General features: G+C 58.1%; 10 protein-coding genes across 10 annotated transcripts; 3 read left to right on the forward strand and 7 right to left on the reverse strand.

The window, feature by feature from the left end:
- Positions 1-69: 69 nt before the first annotated feature.
- On the reverse strand, positions 70-1,045 carry SCHCODRAFT_02576890 (uncharacterized protein). The gene is made up of 2 exons (XM_003038163.2): positions 440-1,045; positions 70-390 (listed from the first exon to the last, which is right to left on the reverse strand). Exon 1 carries the CDS (start codon positions 1,019-1,021, stop codon positions 449-451), a length of 573 nt encoding a protein of 190 aa, XP_003038209.1. The 5' UTR covers positions 1,022-1,045; the 3' UTR covers positions 70-390; positions 440-448.
- Positions 1,046-1,140: 95 nt separating this feature from the next.
- SCHCODRAFT_02688172 (uncharacterized protein) lies at positions 1,141-3,753 on the reverse strand. The gene is made up of 13 exons (XM_003038164.2): positions 3,251-3,753; positions 3,035-3,180; positions 2,926-2,986; positions 2,799-2,870; positions 2,726-2,745; positions 2,566-2,673; positions 2,374-2,497; positions 2,191-2,304; positions 1,846-2,140; positions 1,710-1,792; positions 1,536-1,655; positions 1,352-1,482; positions 1,141-1,298 (listed from the first exon to the last, which is right to left on the reverse strand). The coding sequence occupies exons 1-13, from the start codon at positions 3,693-3,695 to the stop codon at positions 1,248-1,250; spliced, it is 1,770 nt and encodes a 589-aa protein (XP_003038210.1). The 5' UTR covers positions 3,696-3,753; the 3' UTR covers positions 1,141-1,247.
- Positions 3,754-3,957: 204 nt separating this feature from the next.
- SCHCODRAFT_02623909 (uncharacterized protein) lies at positions 3,958-5,178 on the reverse strand. The gene is made up of 3 exons (XM_050345206.1): positions 5,153-5,178; positions 4,798-5,104; positions 3,958-4,737 (listed from the first exon to the last, which is right to left on the reverse strand). Exons 2-3 carry the CDS (start codon positions 5,100-5,102, stop codon positions 4,206-4,208), a joined length of 837 nt encoding a protein of 278 aa, XP_050200701.1. The 5' UTR covers positions 5,103-5,104; positions 5,153-5,178; the 3' UTR covers positions 3,958-4,205.
- A 116-nt stretch (positions 5,179-5,294) lies between these two features.
- Positions 5,295-5,969, reverse strand: SCHCODRAFT_02623919 (uncharacterized protein). Its single transcript, XM_050345207.1, has 3 exons — positions 5,927-5,969; positions 5,704-5,858; positions 5,295-5,646 (listed from the first exon to the last, which is right to left on the reverse strand). Exons 2-3 carry the CDS (start codon positions 5,706-5,708, stop codon positions 5,451-5,453), a joined length of 201 nt encoding a protein of 66 aa, XP_050200702.1. The 5' UTR covers positions 5,709-5,858; positions 5,927-5,969; the 3' UTR covers positions 5,295-5,450.
- SCHCODRAFT_02623921 (uncharacterized protein) lies at positions 5,642-9,598 on the reverse strand. Its single transcript, XM_003038165.2, has 4 exons — positions 9,450-9,598; positions 7,044-9,399; positions 6,820-6,990; positions 5,642-6,769 (listed from the first exon to the last, which is right to left on the reverse strand). The coding sequence occupies exons 1-4, from the start codon at positions 9,482-9,484 to the stop codon at positions 5,948-5,950; spliced, it is 3,384 nt and encodes a 1,127-aa protein (XP_003038211.1). The 5' UTR covers positions 9,485-9,598; the 3' UTR covers positions 5,642-5,947.
- A 678-nt stretch (positions 9,599-10,276) lies between these two features.
- On the forward strand, positions 10,277-11,294 carry SCHCODRAFT_02748052 (uncharacterized protein). The gene is made up of 3 exons (XM_050347211.1): positions 10,277-10,323; positions 10,374-11,108; positions 11,166-11,294. The coding sequence occupies exons 1-3, from the start codon at positions 10,294-10,296 to the stop codon at positions 11,178-11,180; spliced, it is 780 nt and encodes a 259-aa protein (XP_050200703.1). The 5' UTR covers positions 10,277-10,293; the 3' UTR covers positions 11,181-11,294.
- SCHCODRAFT_02270875 (uncharacterized protein) lies at positions 11,169-11,527 on the forward strand. The gene has a single exon (XM_050342235.1). The coding sequence runs from the start codon at positions 11,256-11,258 to the stop codon at positions 11,439-11,441; it is 186 nt and encodes a 61-aa protein (XP_050200704.1). The 5' UTR covers positions 11,169-11,255; the 3' UTR covers positions 11,442-11,527.
- Positions 11,339-13,370, reverse strand: SCHCODRAFT_02576903 (nucleotide-binding domain-containing protein). The gene is made up of 2 exons (XM_050343880.1): positions 13,137-13,370; positions 11,339-13,083 (listed from the first exon to the last, which is right to left on the reverse strand). The coding sequence occupies exons 1-2, from the start codon at positions 13,308-13,310 to the stop codon at positions 11,719-11,721; spliced, it is 1,539 nt and encodes a 512-aa protein (XP_050200705.1). The 5' UTR covers positions 13,311-13,370; the 3' UTR covers positions 11,339-11,718.
- A 179-nt stretch (positions 13,371-13,549) lies between these two features.
- On the reverse strand, positions 13,550-14,469 carry SCHCODRAFT_02623926 (uncharacterized protein). Its single transcript, XM_050345208.1, has 3 exons — positions 14,225-14,469; positions 13,922-13,987; positions 13,550-13,864 (listed from the first exon to the last, which is right to left on the reverse strand). The coding sequence occupies exons 1-3, from the start codon at positions 14,415-14,417 to the stop codon at positions 13,659-13,661; spliced, it is 465 nt and encodes a 154-aa protein (XP_050200706.1). The 5' UTR covers positions 14,418-14,469; the 3' UTR covers positions 13,550-13,658.
- A 248-nt stretch (positions 14,470-14,717) lies between these two features.
- Positions 14,718-16,870, forward strand: SCHCODRAFT_02623930 (acyl-CoA dehydrogenase NM domain-like protein). The gene is made up of 11 exons (XM_003036807.2): positions 14,718-14,847; positions 14,899-14,961; positions 15,018-15,203; positions 15,257-15,344; positions 15,398-15,499; positions 15,548-15,626; positions 15,676-15,928; positions 15,978-15,997; positions 16,048-16,169; positions 16,246-16,376; positions 16,433-16,870. The coding sequence occupies exons 1-11, from the start codon at positions 14,797-14,799 to the stop codon at positions 16,697-16,699; spliced, it is 1,362 nt and encodes a 453-aa protein (XP_003036853.1). The 5' UTR covers positions 14,718-14,796; the 3' UTR covers positions 16,700-16,870.
- The last annotated feature ends 36 nt before the right edge of the window (positions 16,871-16,906 follow it).

The raw sequence follows: 16,906 nt of genomic DNA on the forward strand, positions 1-16,906 counted from the left end.
CTTCCATTTCCGACAACGCAGATGACTGACTGCCGGCTACACGTGCAGGAGCAGACTTGAGAAGTCAAGCAAACGGTTAAGTCTGGCATTCTGCTGATGTTCGTGCCTGTATGCCTAGAGACCCTTGCTCACAGTATAGCAGTCATACAACGCACATGCATCTTCAATATGAGTTGTCTCTGGCGCACCTATCATGGTGAGAGGGGAGGCAAGGCACGGCGTTTCGATTTGGCGAAGCGTAAGGCATGAATGGTGTGTCAAGTCGAGGTAGATTATCAGGGGTGCCCCATGAACAATGGTAGGAGGTAGGTGATGCTGCACGGTAGCAGGCGCTCGACCGTGTTCCCTGAGAGGAAGCCCTACGAAGGACGAAGAAGCATGCAGCTGAAGCTACATTCAAGTCAGCAATATGTCAACTGCCAGATCCATGAAGACGTACTCGTCGCAATCACTGCTGTGGCTGCTGGTGATGCTGCTCGTCCTCCGAGATTTCCCTCTCTAACCTCTCCATCTCGTCCCGCACCGCGTCCAACCCAGGTAGGAACCGCTTCCCGTCACTCCGGTCCACGCCGTACAACGCCTCGATCATCTTGATGTCGCGCTTGTCCAGGTTGTCGCTGAACGCGAGGTCCGGCGCATCCCCGTTCGAGGAGCCGCGCATCATGCCAGAGACGCTAGTCAACCGCGGTGCCGCCCTCTCGCGGCGGACGAGGTGCTCGAGGTCCTTCATGGTGATCTGGTAGTGGTAGTTGTATATTTGCGAGGACATGTTCTTGTACGCGAACGCCTCGTCTATGCGCTGGTCCAGGCTCTCCTCCGTGACGAAGCTAGAGGACTGGTGGTAGAGGGAAATGAGGGCGCGCATACGGGCGTCGGGGAGGGAGGCGTGCGAGGCGACCTGCTTGCCCTCCGGGGTCGTGGCGCTGGCGGCAACTGCGGTCTTGGAGATGCCTCGCCGGAGGATGTGGCGGGACATGCTACATGCTGGCGAGCGGCTGCAGCTAGCGAGGAGGGCGGACATCCTGGTGGTCGGGGACAAGGTCCGGATATGTTTTCCGAACTTTTGATCGGGGTTCAAACAACGCGTCCACAGTCGGATACGCGTCGAACTTCCTTGTTCTCAACCTTCATGAGGTCTTGGCCGTTATGCAGCCTCCAACAACGCTCCCGTAATCAATGCAATATAGAGCAAGACGTCTCCGCCTATCCTTTTCTATGGAAGTCAAGCACACGGTCGAAGTCTCTTTCTACGATGCTTCTACGCAAGACTTGTGGCTTGGAGGCAAATCCGGATAGAGCTTCGGAATCGTCAGCGCGACATCCTTTGGAAAGGAAAGAGACTTTGAATCACCTTTCCAGGGTTGAAGAGGTTGAGCGGGTCAATGCTGTCCTTAATGGTCTTCATCAAGCGCACTGTGCCCTCTCCAAGCTCCTCCACTAGATATTTCCGCTTTCCGATGCCCACGCCATGCTCACCCGTACCTGTTCCGCGACGTGGTCAGATACCTTCAACGCAACGAGCAATGTAAGCGTACAAGTCCCGTCGAGCGCAATAGCCCGCCTGGTAATTCTGTGCACCGCATCCCGGACGAGGGCGAGCTCTTCGTCGTTCCGGAACAGCATGAGGGAATGGAAGTTCCCATCCCCGACATGCCCTGCAGCGAAGGTGAAACCAGATCATTTCCAACAGGACGAACTCAATAACTCACCGATGACAGCCGCGGTCAATCCAGTCTGCTTTAGGTCTTCCTTCGTCTCGTAGATGAGCTGCGAAAGGTGCGAGACCGGTACGCTATATGATCTTCTTCAGCCCGTCTTAGCATTAACGGACGCACCTTCACTCACCAAACGTCCGTACTCCAACCCGTACTCCCCGGAAGCAGCGCCAGCCCAGCGAACAGCGCGTTCTTCCTATCTGCCCAGATTTCGTCCGCTTCTCGCTCGTTCGCCGCCATCGTCCATCCATGGCCCCCGTACTTCTCGACCACTTTCTGCACCGTGTCGGCGGTGTCCTGAAGAGCTGTGGGCGTTCGACCCTGGAACTTGAAGAACAGCGTATCCTTTTCAGGCCACTTATGCGAACCCGCGCCGTGCTCATTGATGGCGTGAATGTAGAGGTCGTCGAGGAGCTCGACGCATTCTGCGGCAAAGACTCAGGGAACAGGACGGCAACAGAGGGAAAGAACTCACGAATACCGACACCTTGGTTCATCACTTCAATGACTGCCTGTGTGGCTTTACGCAGGTCGGGAAAATGGACCACGGCGACAGTGGAAGGCACCACTGGCGCCAACCGAATCGTCACTGCGGGAAATGCGGTCGGCAAGCTGCTCATAGATTTTTTCGGGTCAAGCACGCAAGGGATTGACTCACCCTCGGTAACGATACCCAGCGTCCCCTCTGCACCGATGAACAGCTTCGTCAGGTCAAAACCTGCGGCTGACTTTCGGGATCGCCGGCGCGTCTTGATAACCTCACCCGAGGGAAGGACGACGGTCTGTGCGGCGCAAGGATAACTTCGTGAGCATTTATCTCGACCTTTTTACGCCTCTGCGACGTGCTTACCGCGTTCAAAAACCATTCCCCTTTCGCTGTCCCGTAGCGAACTGCATTTGTGCCCGAGCATCCAGTGCTGAGCATGCCGCCGAGGGTCGCGCCAGGTCCAGGATCTAGCTATACATCCGCCGTTCATGAAAGCAACCGCCAAAAGAGTCGCGCTACTCACTGGTATGAACAATGGAATACCTGATATTCCTCCGTCAGTGTACTCATGCGCGAACGATGATATTTGACCTCACCTCGCTCCTTCAGCATATTGTTGACATCCAGATACTTCGCCCCCGCCTGGCAAACGATGTCCGAGTCCGCCTCTGTCCGTAAATCCTTACTCAACCTCGTCAAGTGCGAAGGCGAATTCCCACGAACCGTGAATCGCTAGCACCTTATCCATCAAATGAAGGTCAACGCAGATTCCCGGCGGGTGACCCTGCGAAGACAGTCAGTCAGCCCTATGTCACTACGACGCATACAAGACAGATGCACTCGCTCCGTGAAAATGACCCTCGATGGCCGTAGCACCTCCGTAGGGTACGACCGGCATTCTGTACTTTGTGGCAATCTTGACTATCTTGACGACCTCTTCCGTAGACCGAGGAGATACGACGACGGCGTGGGGTTTGCCTGTAAGTGCCTTTAGCTCACTCTCGGCACGATCTATAAAGCAGTCGAAGGAGAGGGATGCCATGCGCACCAGGCTCCTGCTGATACGGGGACATCCCATGCTGAAGCAAGACGTCTGGCTCGGTGGAGACGAGATCGTCTCCGAAAGCATCCCGGAGCTCATTAATTGCCCTCTGGAAGTCCTCTGGCGAGCCGTAGCCTTCTTTGTCGTCGTTGACGGCTGGAGTGCCTGTCAAGCTGCGGTTTTCGTGAGAGTCGGCGAGCGAAGTTGGAGTTGCGCTCGTCTGGCGCTTCGCAAAAAGATATCCGAGCGCGCTACTGGCTATCGCTGTAGAAAGCAATACGGCAATAGTATATCGCCGAGACGAATCGCTTTTCGCTGGATCCGTCGGATGAGCGGGCTGCGTACTGAGAAGCCTGGGAAATGGTGCCCTCAATGGAGGTTGAAGGCAACGCGAGCAAGCAGGATTGGCTCGCAGGAGAGGGATGCGCGGTCGTCGGCACAGGAGGAACATGATGTCAGGTAGAAAGTACCGAAAATGAAAACACAAAGTCGATGATGAGCGAAGCCAAGTTGTTTGCGAACACGTATTCCAAGTTCTCAAGGTCATGGGTCCGCTCATCAGACCGCTCGCACGGCGCGGCGAGGACAACATGCCGTAGACCGGCAGCTGATCAATGGTGGGTAGCGCGTATGTGACCGGGGCGAAGGTCGGGTTCGCCGATGTGTGCAGAGGACGAGGGCAGACCCAATTCTTCTCCTCACCCCTCGTCGCTCGCGAGATGAAACAAATCATTGGTATCTCTTAGGTTGCATCTAACATCTATCCTGTACTCATCTCATGATCTCTAGTGGTGATGTCCGTTCTCCCCATTCCTGCATCGCCCGCCCTGCTCCTTCGATGCCCGTGTTGGAGAGGGGAACAGCCCGGCTTCTGACATATGATGCTGTCGCAGATGGGTAAGCAATGTTGGTGGTTTCTTAGGCGCTTTAGCAGTCGAGGAGTCCACATACTGCATCATTGTCATTCGGATCCTGAGTACGGCCCTTTGGCTAGTCGAAAGCGCAATGACCGCTGTCGCACGACTCTCAACGCCGCAAGCTGCTTGCTATAACGCCAGCTAAATCCACAGGCGATGAAACGGAGCAAGGCCCATCTAGTCCTACCCCACCATGCGGCCAACGTTCGCGCACTGAGCCAGCCCATTGCAAGTCCACTGGTCGCATCCATCGAGACATATTCCATGAAAGCTGGGTAGAAGCCAGCATGGGCCCAGTCGATGATCCAAAGAGTGCCCTGCCGGTCGACTATCATATTCCGAGGTACGAAATCTTGGTGTACGAGTATATGTTGAGGGGCGGGTTGCAACGTCAAGTCCGGTCGCGGTTCGCAAACAGAGGGGCGGCAGTCCGTGAGCCACCAATTGAGGTGGTTTGTGAACATGGCCGGTGACGCGCGCTTCACAGGGCCGTACAAGGCGTCGAGCCACTCTGAGTGTGTCCGACCAGAGTGAAGGCCGCCTGTGATAGGCGCGGTAACAGTGGCCATGGCAAGCAGGTAGGACCGCAGCTGCCATGCTATGCGGATCATAGAGAGCAGGCCCATAGACTTCCACAGCTGCTCTATCGTCGGGCCGTCGATATAATCCATGATGATAAAATGGCCATCATCGCTGCAGGGTACGACGCGACGCACAGCAGGAACGTTGATGCCGATGGCGCGGGCGCGTTCGAGCGCAAGAACTTCGTCTTGAGGATCCTCAGGCCAATGGACCGGTTTAGCGACCAGATGAGGCGAAAGCCTGCGGACCGCTTCTTCGCGCGTCGTCCTGATGGAGGCGCACTCGCTGATATAGTGCTCGAGTTCAGCGTCTGTGTAAGTGGGCAGTGCCACTTCGTCGAAGGAGTGCTGTAGAGCCATGGCTGCGTTTCATCAGCAACCCGCGCAGTCGTCAACTGAGAAGAGCATACATCTGTTGAGCGTCTACACAAGGTCATGCACGGGTTCGACAATGGTCTAGGTGGATGGCTGCAGAACGTGTATGTTGGCGACCACTCCAGTATGATGCGGGAAGAAAACGCACTGTAACAGCTTTTGTGAGGCCAGTCAGTCAATGAGAAGCGAAGCCGAGTGGTATCCGAACACGCTCTTGCTAGGTACGTGTTCGCGTCGGTACCGCGTCATCTGCTGACTCGAATTTCGGCATGATGACGGTTGAGTTCAAGATGGGGTCGCCACCCTCCTTGGCCTTCGATGCTCTACTAGTACTTACCCGACGAGGGTCGCAGCTAAATCCATGTCCTCGACGTGGATACACTTCATGTCGGGAAAGATGAGGATGATGTGCCCATCGTCATCGCAGGCACTGCCAGGCTCCTCGAAACGGGTGTCAATAGACCGTATTAGCGGCACCGGTTTTGGGAAGGTTTTGTCCCTAACAGGCGCGCTTGACCTGCGGCTACCGGTGAGAAAGCCATCACATTGTATAGAAATGCGCCTAAAAGAATGAACAAACTATCAGTACATAGAACAATAACGATAGCGAGAGCAAACAAGACTACTGAAATCCGCTACACGCCAACGATAGATACACACAAACATCCGAGCGACAGAAAGACCTACAGTGAGGAAGGAGAAAGGGAGTCCCAATCATATTCGTACATAGATCAGCAGAACGTGCGTAGGTCCTGTCCGAGAACAAGCAAGCGGTATCAGTGTTGCACACTGATTGGGTCTGCATACAGGAAAGCATATTTTTTGCACATTCAGTAACGCATGCTGCCCGAGTTGGCGAGCGTGTTGCGCATCGTTGCGGGATCGACGTCCCCGTCGGACTCGCTCGTCGAGCGCGCGAGGCCATATACGCCTCCGTCGGACCCTCCCATCATGGGCGTGCCATGGACCGGTGCACCCGCGCTGCCGGGCGTCGCGTACGACACCGAGGCGCGCCGCACGCCGCCTCTCGCTTGCGGAGGCTGGGGCGTGCCCGCCGTCGGCGTCGCAGGGCCGTAAACGCTGGACACGCGCCGCTGCTGCTGGGCTCCAGGCGTTCCCGGACTCGGAGTCACCCCAGCAAGAGGTGATGAAGGGTACGAAAAACCGGGCGGCTGGGGCGCTACGGCGTAAGTTGGCGTCGTCGAGCGGGAGGCACGCGGTGTGCGCCGAGGCTCGTCAGCCTCAGACGTGTCCGTCTCCGACCCGCTCGACGTACTCGAGTCGTAGTTGTTACGTTGCGGGCCAGGGACGGGCACAGGAGGCTCCGGCGGGGCGCCGTACGTCGGCTGGGACGGACGACGAGGCGCCTGCCCATAAATTCCCTGGGGCTGCTGGGAAGGCGCGGGGGTGCCATTGCCTTGTTGCTGCTGACGAATCCATGGTGGGAGGTTGTTGTTGTGACTATCGTCCGGCTCCGAGTCCGTAGGCATGGGCATAGCGGGTATAAAGGGCGGTTGCACAGGCTGCGTAGGTGTTCGCGGCTGCTGTGGTAGGGCCGGCGCGATCACCCCCTGTGGGCTCAGCAGGCCGAAGTTAGTGTTCATAGGGGTATTGTTCCCAGAAATGTTGCCTGAGACGGATGTCGGGCGGGACTAAGCTGGCAATCAGCTTCGAAAGATGGTATAATGGGGAAACAACGCACAGGCGGCTCAATGATGATATTGAAGCTGCTCGACCCCGTCGACGATCGGCGACTATCCGAGCTACCACCGTTCGGAGAGGCGACATTCTCGCGCGACGAATTGCGAGGGCGGTACTCAGGCGTGAGCAAGTGGTCGCTCGGTGTGGTCGGATGGTTCGAGCCTGGCGGGGTCTGCTAATTGCAGTCAGTATCAGCCACCCCGTCCATATCCCGAGCAGACTCACACTTTCACTGCTCGACTCCGCCCAGTCCGCCACATTCCGCCGATTGCCATACATTGAGCTCTTGCTGCTCCGACTCGCAGAACGCTGAGGCTCCTCCCTCTCCTCGTCCGGCGGCTGCACACGGAACTGGGGCGTGCTATGACTGGCATATATGTTCTGCGCCGGCGAACCGCCCGATGACGAGCTGCTACTCTCGTAGACCCTTGGGCTGTTCACGTCTTCGGGTATGGCACTCAGAGGGCCGCGTGTAGGAGGAGGGCGGCTCGTCAGGTCGAACTGCGACATGCTTGTAGTAGATGAATCCGACGCATCAGACGCGGAGCGCGTCCGGCGATGGCTGCCTCGCGAGGTGCGACCATATACGGGAGCTGGAGGCTGGCTGTACGTTGGGGTTTGCCGACCATACGCGGGCTGAGCTGGAGGCGGAGGTTGACCGTATGCAGGTGCTTGAGGCTGGCCATACACGGGCGCCTGAGATTGGCCACACGCAGGCGTCGGAGGCTGCGAATAGACAGGCTGCTGGGGTTGTCTATATGTCTGTGGGTATACCGGAGGCGTTGGCGCTGTGCGCACGGGAGGAGTCGGTGCCGAGCGCGGCGGAGGTTGTTGATACGCGTATGGTGCGGAGGGCGGTCGATACCCGCCGTACCCTGCGCTTGACTGCGATGACTGCGAATCCCGGCGCGGTCGCGTATGTGTGGTTTGCGGTTGCACAGACGTGGACCGTTCTGTAACCTCTCCCCGGAGGTATGATGCCGGCGGAGGCGGCATGGGCATGTACGGCATCAGCGTCTCCTCCACCTTATGAGTGCGACCGAGTTCGGACTCTATATCGCCTGTGACGCCTGACCGCGACGAGCCCATGGAGGCGCGCTTCGCTGGCTTGCCCAGACCGCGCAGGTCGTAAGGATCCACGTCGGTGGGGACATGAACTTGCATGACGGGAACATTGGGTTGTCCATATGCGTACTGACGACCGGAAGCCGAATCCTTTCTGCTGCGATGAGGCTCGTAGGCTGCAGACGAAGTCGTTGAGGTCGAATCCCTCCGCGCGCGAGATTGACTCCTAGAGCCAGAAGGATAGCCTCCAGCGGACGACAAGGAGTCCTTCCTAGCTTGATTTTCGTCTTGACTGGGGAATGTCACGCCATTGGGATTGGGCGAGTAGCCATACATATCATGCGTGGCGCGCTCGCGAGGGATGTAGGGCGCGTTTCGTGTAGCATACTGCTTGGGCGGAGGGATGGGTATTGGCTGAGGGGAATAGGCGTCTGGGACGTTATTCTGGACCTCGGGCTCTGGCATGACCATTGGTTCAGGCATGGGTGCGGGAGGCGAAGGTGGCTCAGGCGGAGCAGGAGGAGACGCAGGCATGGTGAGAGGTTGCGGGTCCAGATATTGAACAGGTGACGGCGGACCATGGTTGAGAGGCGGTGGAGACGCTACGGATGTATGGCGACTCGAACGCGAAGAGTTCGACGTACGACGCGTTGCCTCGGAGGGCGGCTTTGGCGTGCGCGGCGACGTGCGGTCACGAGGGCGCGTCCCCTCCGTATCCCGGTCCGACGTCGACGACCGCGACCGCGTCGGCGTAGGGCGCGTGTGCCGCGACGACGGCGTCTCTTCGAGGTCCTCGATGTACGCCGTCCCATCCCCAGGCATCCGCGGGTCCGCACCGGCACTCCGTATAGCGTAATAAATGGCCTCGCGCCCGTCCTCCCCGAACTCAGACAGCATTCGCGCACGCTCGACGCCCTCCGCGTAGCCCTCCTCGCGCCCCTGCTCGCGCGCGCGGAGCACGATCTGCTCCTCCTTGAGGCGGCGCGCTATGGTGCGGGCCTTCGCTGCTGCGCGCTCCGCATCGTCGCGCTGCGTCTGCATCATCTGCACAACGCTCTGCGCGCGGGCGATCTCACGCTGGGCGGCCTCCAGTTGCAGCTTGTACATCTCGAGCTCGTGCTTTGTGCGGGACGCGCCGACCTGGACTTGGACGGTGGCTGCATGCGCCTGGAGTCGCTGGGTCACCTGGGCCTGTGCGAGTTCACGTCGTTCGCGCTCTGCTTCCGCCAGCCGACTCGCCGACGCGTCGACCTCGTCCATGGCCGCACGCAGCAGGTTCCTCGCATTCTGTGCATCGCGCTCTTGTTCGCGCAGGAGCAGGAGGAGTGTCTCGCCTGACGCGGCGCTATGTGTGCGGGAGCGGGACTTGGATTTGCGGTGGTGATGCGACTTGTCAACCGGGGCACTCGCGCGCCGGTGTTCCTTCCCTTTGTCCTTGTGCGTCACAGAGGCGATCCCAGAGTCGCGCACATCGTTCAGATACTGCTTCTTGTCGTGCTTGTAAGTCTTGTCAAGCCTGTCAGAGGCGCTTCAGCATACGAACGACGAGCCTTACAAGCAACACACCTGCTGTCTTCGTGCCCCGAGGAAGACTTGTACATCCGTTCACCTCCGCGACGAGATGGCAGGAAGCAAGATGGGGTATATTCGAGGCCGGTCCCTTTCAAGGGTCCTTATGCGCGGCGCGGGTATCCTCGGTGGCAGAACCCTCCGCGACGGCGGCGTGAGAGAGGCACTCACTCGAGATCACTCCTCGAAGTCGAACATGATTGCCGAATACGGGAAAGACGCCCCTGAGCAGATCGTCACTGCCAATAGGCGCCCATATAATTGACCATGCCTTCCCCTCCGGCATGCAGCTTCTGGCAGGCGTGATGCTTTTCTGAATTGTGCACGCTGAGTGCTTAGGGTCGATGGCATCAGCTATATCTTCACTGCAGACGTAAGTTCTATACTCGAAGCAGCTTCGGCGCAGCGCCTGGCCGACCCCAGATCCCCTTCTGCGAGGCTGCCAACTACTCATATCCTCGGCAGACGGCCTAAAACTACCTCATGTACAGGCGCAGATGTACCCCAACTCGTGTTGTTATCCGTCTAAGGGAAGAAGGCGAGGAAAACACGCATTTTACGTCCCACACTGGGCTCTGTAGACAGGCAGTGTCGGTGAGCAAAATAGCAATGCGATGCACATACTAGTCGACTGCACGAGTTCTGAGCTTCCGCAGTTGTCGTTCTTGAGCATGAACCAGGCTGATAAGCCTACCGAGGTCCCAGCATGTAATCTCAAGCATGTACTTACGCGCAGGGGATCATGAAGGTGAAGTGGCCGGCGGAACCGGTCCGATAACCGAAGGCCATTGACATTTCTTGTGACCGACTGCGTCACGGTTGCAGAACTTAGACCTTCAAGATGAACAACCATATATTCATGTCTACACAGGCACGCCGCCTCAGTTCATTATGCACGCCGTGCTCACACATGCTACGCAGCTGCCACCGGAGTATCGCCATGGAGAAAAACTCTTCGTGCTCACACGCGATGTATGCGCCCCCTTTTCGCGCGCCTTCGATGTCCTGCCGAACGAATTGGATCCCGAGGGACAGATGGCTAGATCTGTTCAGGCCGCAATGTGGCCAGTCGCCGTCTATCTTGACCATATCACCGAGATGTGGGGTGCCCTCCACAGCGCGTACTTGGGAATTCGCGACGCCATAATATCATCGGAGCAGGAGGCACTTAAATTCCCCCTCGCTGACTTGACCGCGCATCATCGCTCAGTAATTGATCATCTAGACGAGGTCATATCAAGCGGGTCGACCCTTGCGGACAGTCTCTTCGATCTCGAGCGCGAGATTGTCGCCTTTTTCTCCGACCCCCCAGGCATTCGATCTCTCATCAACCGCTACCGGCAAGAACTGGTAGGCTCCACCTTGCTAGAAAGCAGAAAAGACCGCGCGCTTGCCGAACTCCCGCCCCTACTCGCCAGCGCACGTAGCAATCTACAAGCGGCAACGTCAGATGCAATCCAGTTCAGAATAGATATCGAGCAGGCAGTTCAACGCTTCTCCCCTCGGCACCTCGCTGAGATACGCTACCAACCCCCTCCTGTTCGCAAGCGGGTGGGTGCCATGGTGGCGGCGATTGCAATAATATTCAGCAAATACAAGTGGACCACGATGCCAGCTCGGTTGACGCTTTACTCCGCCTCAGGCAAGGAGCACTTGGTGAGTTATAACGAAGCCTGAGACCGCGGTTGGAGCGCGTGCTAACGACGGTGTCAGCAGTGGTCTCGATAATTAATGCCTTCGTCTTTCAGTAAGAGGACATAACGTCACTTGTTCCTCATAGTGTACATCATATGCATCCAGACAATGCAGCAAGCCTCAATGCATATGCCCAATCTTCCTGCGCACTGGTCCCATTGCGTGTCATCCGCATGCAGCGCTTGCCAAAGGTGGCTGCAAACGTTGCGTCGCATCGCATCATTCAAACTCTTGTACCCATCTTGTACCTATCATGACCTGCATCCTCATCATGCGAACCGCTATCCACACTAACAACACCATCCTAGCGGACATACAGCCTCATTCCCCCCTCTCGACTGCCTGTCATACGCGAGCGTAGGCGCACTGAAATAGCTCGATGCACGGAAAGAAGTCATCGTCATGGACCCCTCACGGTAGAATCATTGGACGGACGTACAAGCTCCCTGGACTTCACAACCTCAACGATCCTGCCGACCTGAATTTCCTCCAAACCGTGCTCGTTACAGCTATACGATCTCTACGCCGCCGGAATTCTGATATGCGACGCCCCGTACGCGATGTTCGTCTTCTACCTTCGCTGCGACAGGAATTCCTGTACCTCCTCCCAGCTCATGCGCTCCCTCTCCTTCTCCCTATCCGGCCCGAGTGCTTTCCCTCGTCGCCTCTCCTCCTCATCAATGAGCCGCCACGCCTCATACCCGAGAACCCTCCCCTCTCTCTCCGCCTCCACAATCTCCCCTGGCGGCCCCTCCCCCTCCGCAAACGCATTCATCACCTCCATCGGCGGCGTCCCCGTCGACATTACCGACTCCGGCGCCGAACCCTCCTTCACACTCACGGGCGCATCCGGCGTCCCTGCAACCGACGTCGACTCCGCGTCCGCGGGCTCGCCCGTCGGCTGAGCCGTGCCCCGCGCCGCGTTGTAGTCGCCCACGAGCGTCGCCGCGACCGCGTACGCGTCCATCATCGTGCTCGCGAGCACGCCGCGCGCGCCGTTTGCAGCCCAGCCGCTCGCGTATACGCTCTTGAGGCCGCGCACGCGGCCACCGGGAAGCGTGTCGAGGTGCCCGAGCTGTTTGACTGCGTCGAGCGCGCCGCCGGCGATGCGTGGGGGCGCCTCTGCGCGGAAGCCGAGGGAGGTGACGATGAGGTCGGTGGGGAGGGCGCTGCGCTCGCCGGTTGGGGCAGCGCGCCCCGTAGCGGGATCCACGCGCGTGTGCTCGAGCAGGAGGTCGGGGCGAGTGTTGGGCGCCTCGTTGAGTCCCGCGGGTTGCCGGAAGAAATCGAAGGACCAAGTACGGGGTGTCGTGCCGTAGGACTGCGCTGACCCCTTCTGCATGAGCTGCATGATCCTTGCTTGCTGTCTCGTCGGCTTCACCGCTGTGTCGAACATCTCTGGGTCTATCGGGCGCATTGACGCATTGGGAAGCGTCAGCAGCTCCCTCAGCTCCTTCGCCGTGCACGCCGCCTCCAGGGGTCCCCTCCGACCAATGATGCTGACGTGCTTCACCGCGGATTTGCTGAGGGCGTCGAGTACGGGTAGTGGAATGTCGTAGGGATAGAGGTGTTCGAGGGGCGACAGTAGCATGCGCGCGATATCCATCGCAACGTTCCCGTTCCCAATAATGCTGACATGCTCAATCTTGCTGAGGTCAGGTACTTGCGGGCGGCTAGGGTGCGCAGTGTACCAGTGCACGAGCGACAGTGCGGGTAGGACGTGCGGCGACGAGGTCGGCAGCGCATCGTGCGCGCGGGGGATGGGGGCGCCGGAGGAAAATAGCAAATGCGAGTAGTTCTCAAACAGGGAGGTAATGGGCAGGTTCACGGCGTGAGGGAACGGCAGCGGGTCCTCTCGCGACGCGCTGATGTTGACGTTCCCAAAGAACTTCAGGCGCGGGTCACTCGCCGCCTCGTCGAACTTGTGCACGCAGTTCTACTGGCGGTTCAGTTGACATGGGCATATACACTCGAAGTTCGTATGCTCACTTTAACTTCTGGGTGGTCTGGCGCGACGCCGTAGCGGACGAGACCGTGGGGTGCCCAGAGGCGATCGTAAAGGTGGATCCGGAGGTTGGGCGCGACCTGCTTGGGGAGAAGCTGCAACGTACGCGAAGCGACGTAGAATGCGGAGGGGCCGCCCCCCACTACAGCGAGCTTCATGGTAGAAACCTGGGGGATAGGGATGGGTGTCAGTAAGCCAAGAAGGTTGGGAATAAGTAGTGCTCGGCGTCGAGCGCGTAAGCGCCCGTGCCCCCTCGTGACTTCAGAGTCGGACCGACAGCTTGACTCAAAGGAATGCAGTCATCCAGTCATGAACGTCCTCGACGAGGAACGTCTCCATGCTGTCACCTTTCAGGTAGAATCACTTCCTGAACGAAACGCTCAAATCACACAAATATGAATCCCAGGATGCAATCTATGAATTGTCCCGATGGTGAGGTGCACACCAGTGCGATGATAAAGTAGGGTATAGTACATGATACAACAGACAATGCAATGCAATGCGCTTCATCTTCTCCTCTTGGGACGTCCCGGACGAACCCGTGCTGCTATTCCTCCTTGCCGGTTGAGACCCTTCGACTTCGGGCGCGCAGGCATGCCCTTCGATAACCGCCACTCCTCCCGGCGCGAGCCTCGGGGACCATGGGTCGACACGCGTTTCGACGCTGTAGTTTGCTTGGGTGCGCCATCGACATCCATAGAGCCATCTGCGCCTGGGAGGGAACGTGATAAACGCGTGTTTGGATGTGCGCATAGCACGTTATGCGAACCTGCGTCGTCGCCCTCGCCTCCTCCTGCTATCCTCTCGCCGTCGTCACCCCCGGGCGTGCCATCGGCTAGGAAAGAGAGCGGTGTCAGTGATCTTGTTCAAAACATGGGAATGAATGAACAAAATCAGAGATCGCCGCCAAAACCGAAGTTCTCCTTGTCTGACTCATCCTCCTCTCCGGCAAGGTAGACGCGGCCACCGCGCCGCTTCCACAGATGCTCGGGGTCAGATGGAAGGTCGGAGATTGTGTCGATAGACACGTCCTCTGCGTCTAGCAGCCCGAAGGTAGCGAGCCAGGACCAACCTGGTATATCATCTTTCCTCCTGTCTTCTTCGTCTGCGATCGCGACATCGCCGTCTGCGTCGGTCGCTATTGTGTTTCGTAGCTTGGCGTTGAGCCGCTCTAGCCGTGCAGCCTCGGTGGCCGCGTAGACGCTGTCTTCCCGCTTCTTGTTGCGGAAGGAGCGCTTGACCTTCGAACGCAAGGACTTGGCCATTGCTGATGTGTGTTGGGTGCGTGGGGTGGTTGGTGTGGTGGGAATGGGGAGCAGATGCGACTGCTGTGGTTGCTGCGACCCGATGGGTGGTTGGTGGGTGTTGGGAGCAAGGTGCTGACTGTGGTGTGCAAGCGGTGCCGATCACCTTTTTTTCAACGAGGCAGCATGTGGCGTCGCTGGTCCGTGCGCTTTCGCACGCTAGCCCGTGGGAACTTGCCTGCACCCTCGGAGCTCGGACCGGTCATCTAGACCGGAGGCTTTTACCCCGCATCATGTTCGCGCAAGTGACCACGGACTCCGGTTCAGGCATAACCGGGCGCGCATCTTGTTCTCTTTTAACGACGCGGACTTGGGCTCTCCTCACTCTCTTCTGCCCATCATGTCGAAGCACCCCGTAGTCGAGTACACGTCCGAGGCGTCCTGGGCGCTGGTAAGTCGCGGTTTCGCATCTGTACATCCCCAGCATCTGACCGTGTACTAGGTCGAGGATAAGTTCTCCCCCTTCGCAAAGGAGACTCTGGGGAAGCTCATCAAGTTCTGTGAGGTGCGTGTAACCTTCTCGCTGGGTGGGACATACGCTTACCCTCTATTGACGCGCAGGAAGAGATCAGTCCCGCCGTACGCGTTGCGCAGGCGCAGCTGCCCGACGACCCCACTCTCCGCTGGAAGAGTGGTATCCCCATTACCGAAGAGCTCAAGGTCAAAGCGAAGAAGCTCGGCCTATGGAACCTCTTCCTCAGCAAGGCTCACTACCCGCAATTCGGTGTACCGCTCACAAACTTGGAGGTAAGCTTTTCACCCACATATTCAGTCGTAATACATCTTGACGGTCTTCGCAGTACGCCGTCATGGCGGAAATCCTTGGTCGCTTTGGCCAAATTGCGTCGGAGGCGCTGAACTGCTCTGCTCCTGACACCGGAAATATGGGTATGTGCTTCAACCGAACCGGTCGAGCAACCTCCGCTGAACTCGTGATATAGAGGTGCTTGGCCGCTACGGCTCACCCGAGCAGCAGAAGAAATGGCTTTTGCCGTTGTTGAACGGCGAAATTCGGTCAGCATTCTCTATGACTGAGAAGCATGGTATATATCATTGCTCTTCGTTGGTAAACTTGTACTTATGTGGCGCAGTTGCCTCCTCCGATGCCACAAACATTCGCACCTCCATCCGCCAGGAGGGTAACGAGATTGTCATCAACGGGCACAAATGGTCAGTACTTTCCTGTGTCTAGCCCTTTTCACCCAATCAATCTTCCCAGGTGGATCTCCGGCGCTGGCGACCCGCGCACCAAACTCCACCTCGTCCTCGGCAAGTCCGACCCCAACAATGCGAGCGCCTACAAGCAGCAGAGCATCGTCATCGTCCCCGTCGACACCCCGGGCGTCAAAGTTATCCGCCCGATGAAGGTCTTTGGGTACGACGACGCGCCAGAGGGGCACTGCGAGGTCATCTACGAGAACGTCCGCGTGCCGTTGAGCAACCTCATCCTTGGGTGGGGAAGGGGCTTCGAGGTAGGCGCTCATCGTGTCAACGTAGGGATGGAGGCTGACGGTTGTGTAGATCATCCAAGGCCGCCTTGGGTGAGTTAGACAGTTTCTATGGGCGGTGTAGTGTAATAACCTTCGTGCAGCCCTGGCCGCATCCACCACTGCATGCGCTCAATAGGCGCCGCGCAAGCCGCGCTGGACCTCATGATCCTGCGCGTCACTGACCCCGCGAAGAAGACCTTTGGCAAATACTTGCACGAGCACGGTCAGTGTCTATTCATTCTCGCTGTCATTTGCACCAGAACCTCTTTTTGCTCTCATTGCTGATGCCGAACCCACAGGCTCCATCCTCCAAGAAATCGCCCGCTCGCGCGCCGACATCGACTCTGGGCGGCTCCTTGTTCTGTCCGCCGCGCTCAAGATCGACAAGCACCGGGCGAAGGGCGCCATGAAGGAGATCGCTATCGCGAAGGTGGGCGTGTAGACGCTGTTCATCCGCTACTCGACACTAACACCCTCTCCCCCCAGTTCACCATCCCCAAGATGGCCTGCACCGTCGTCGACCGCGCCATGCAGGCCTTCGGCGCCGAGGGCATCTCGCAGGACCAGCAGCTCGCGCAGACCTACGCGCAGCTGCGCACGCTCCGCTTCGCCGACGGGCCCGACGAGGTCCACATGCAGCAGGTCGGGCGCAATGAGTTGAAGCGCGCGCCGGGGCTGTTGCATAAGCAGCAGGAGAGCAAGCGGAAGGAGAAGGCGCTGTTGGAGAAGGCGGGGTTGACGGCGAAGCTTTGAGTGAGGAAATTGTATCATCATTGCACCTGCTTTTGAGGACGATGTTTTGAAGTTGAAGTATCTATCTATGGTAAGGGTTGCTCAAGGTTTGTTGTGCAGAGCGCAACACGCTATGGTCGACGACTTGAAGCGCAAAGACAGAGGCTGATTCAGGGAATATCAAGGTGTCACTCATTAACAAGGAATGACAGGCACGAAAGACCGTAT

Source organism: Schizophyllum commune (genome assembly GCF_000143185.2).
Source record: "Schizophyllum commune H4-8 unplaced genomic scaffold SCHCOscaffold_5, whole genome shotgun sequence".
In the NCBI taxonomy this organism is placed as follows: Eukaryota; Fungi; Basidiomycota; class Agaricomycetes; order Agaricales; family Schizophyllaceae; genus Schizophyllum; species Schizophyllum commune.

Coding starts and splice junctions, on each gene's coding strand:
- SCHCODRAFT_02623921 (XM_003038165.2), bottom strand. CDS start 9,484: ATGTACAAGTCTTCCTCGGGGCACGAAGACAGCAG. Junction 9,400..9,449: donor TCGGGGCACGAAGACAGCAG/GTGTGTTGCTTG, acceptor CGCCTCTGACAG/GCTTGACAAGACTTACAAGC. Junction 6,991..7,043: donor CGGAGTCGAGCAGTGAAAGT/GTGAGTCTGCTC, acceptor TGCAATTAGCAG/ACCCCGCCAGGCTCGAACCA.
- SCHCODRAFT_02576890 (XM_003038163.2), bottom strand. CDS start 1,021: ATGTCCGCCCTCCTCGCTAGCTGCAGCCGCTCGCCAGCATGTAGCATG.
- SCHCODRAFT_02623926 (XM_050345208.1), bottom strand. CDS start 14,417: ATGGCCAAGTCCTTGCGTTCGAAGGTCAAGCGCTCCTTCCGCAACAAG. Junction 13,988..14,224: donor GAGGAAAGATGATATACCAG/GTTGGTCCTGGC, acceptor TCTCTTTCCTAG/CCGATGGCACGCCCGGGGGT. Junction 13,865..13,921: donor AGGCGAGGGCGACGACGCAG/GTTCGCATAACG, acceptor GTTCCCTCCCAG/GCGCAGATGGCTCTATGGAT.
- SCHCODRAFT_02623930 (XM_003036807.2), top strand. CDS start 14,797: ATGTCGAAGCACCCCGTAGTCGAGTACACGTCCGAGGCGTCCTGGGCG. Junction 14,962..15,017: donor AGCTCATCAAGTTCTGTGAG/GTGCGTGTAACC, acceptor ATTGACGCGCAG/GAAGAGATCAGTCCCGCCGT. Junction 15,627..15,675: donor GTCATCAACGGGCACAAATG/GTCAGTACTTTC, acceptor CAATCTTCCCAG/GTGGATCTCCGGCGCTGGCG.
- SCHCODRAFT_02623909 (XM_050345206.1), bottom strand. CDS start 5,102: ATGGCTCTACAGCACTCCTTCGACGAAGTGGCACTGCCCACTTACACA. Junction 4,738..4,797: donor GGCCCGACGATAGAGCAGCT/GTGGAAGTCTAT, acceptor GCGGTCCTACCT/GCTTGCCATGGCCACTGTTA.
- SCHCODRAFT_02576903 (XM_050343880.1), bottom strand. CDS start 13,310: ATGAAGCTCGCTGTAGTGGGGGGCGGCCCCTCCGCATTCTACGTCGCT. Junction 13,084..13,136: donor CAGACCACCCAGAAGTTAAA/GTGAGCATACGA, acceptor AACCGCCAGTAG/AACTGCGTGCACAAGTTCGA.
- SCHCODRAFT_02688172 (XM_003038164.2), bottom strand. CDS start 3,695: ATGTTCCTCCTGTGCCGACGACCGCGCATCCCTCTCCTGCGAGCCAAT. Junction 2,305..2,373: donor GCTGGGTATCGTTACCGAGG/GTGAGTCAATCC, acceptor CATTTCCCGCAG/TGACGATTCGGTTGGCGCCA. Junction 1,793..1,845: donor GGTTGGAGTACGGACGTTTG/GTGAGTGAAGGT, acceptor AAGATCATATAG/CGTACCGGTCTCGCACCTTT.
- SCHCODRAFT_02748052 (XM_050347211.1), top strand. CDS start 10,294: ATGAACAACCATATATTCATGTCTACACAG. Junction 10,324..10,373: donor ATATATTCATGTCTACACAG/GCACGCCGCCTC, acceptor CATGCTACGCAG/CTGCCACCGGAGTATCGCCA.
- SCHCODRAFT_02270875 (XM_050342235.1), top strand. CDS start 11,256: ATGCAGCAAGCCTCAATGCATATGCCCAATCTTCCTGCGCACTGGTCC.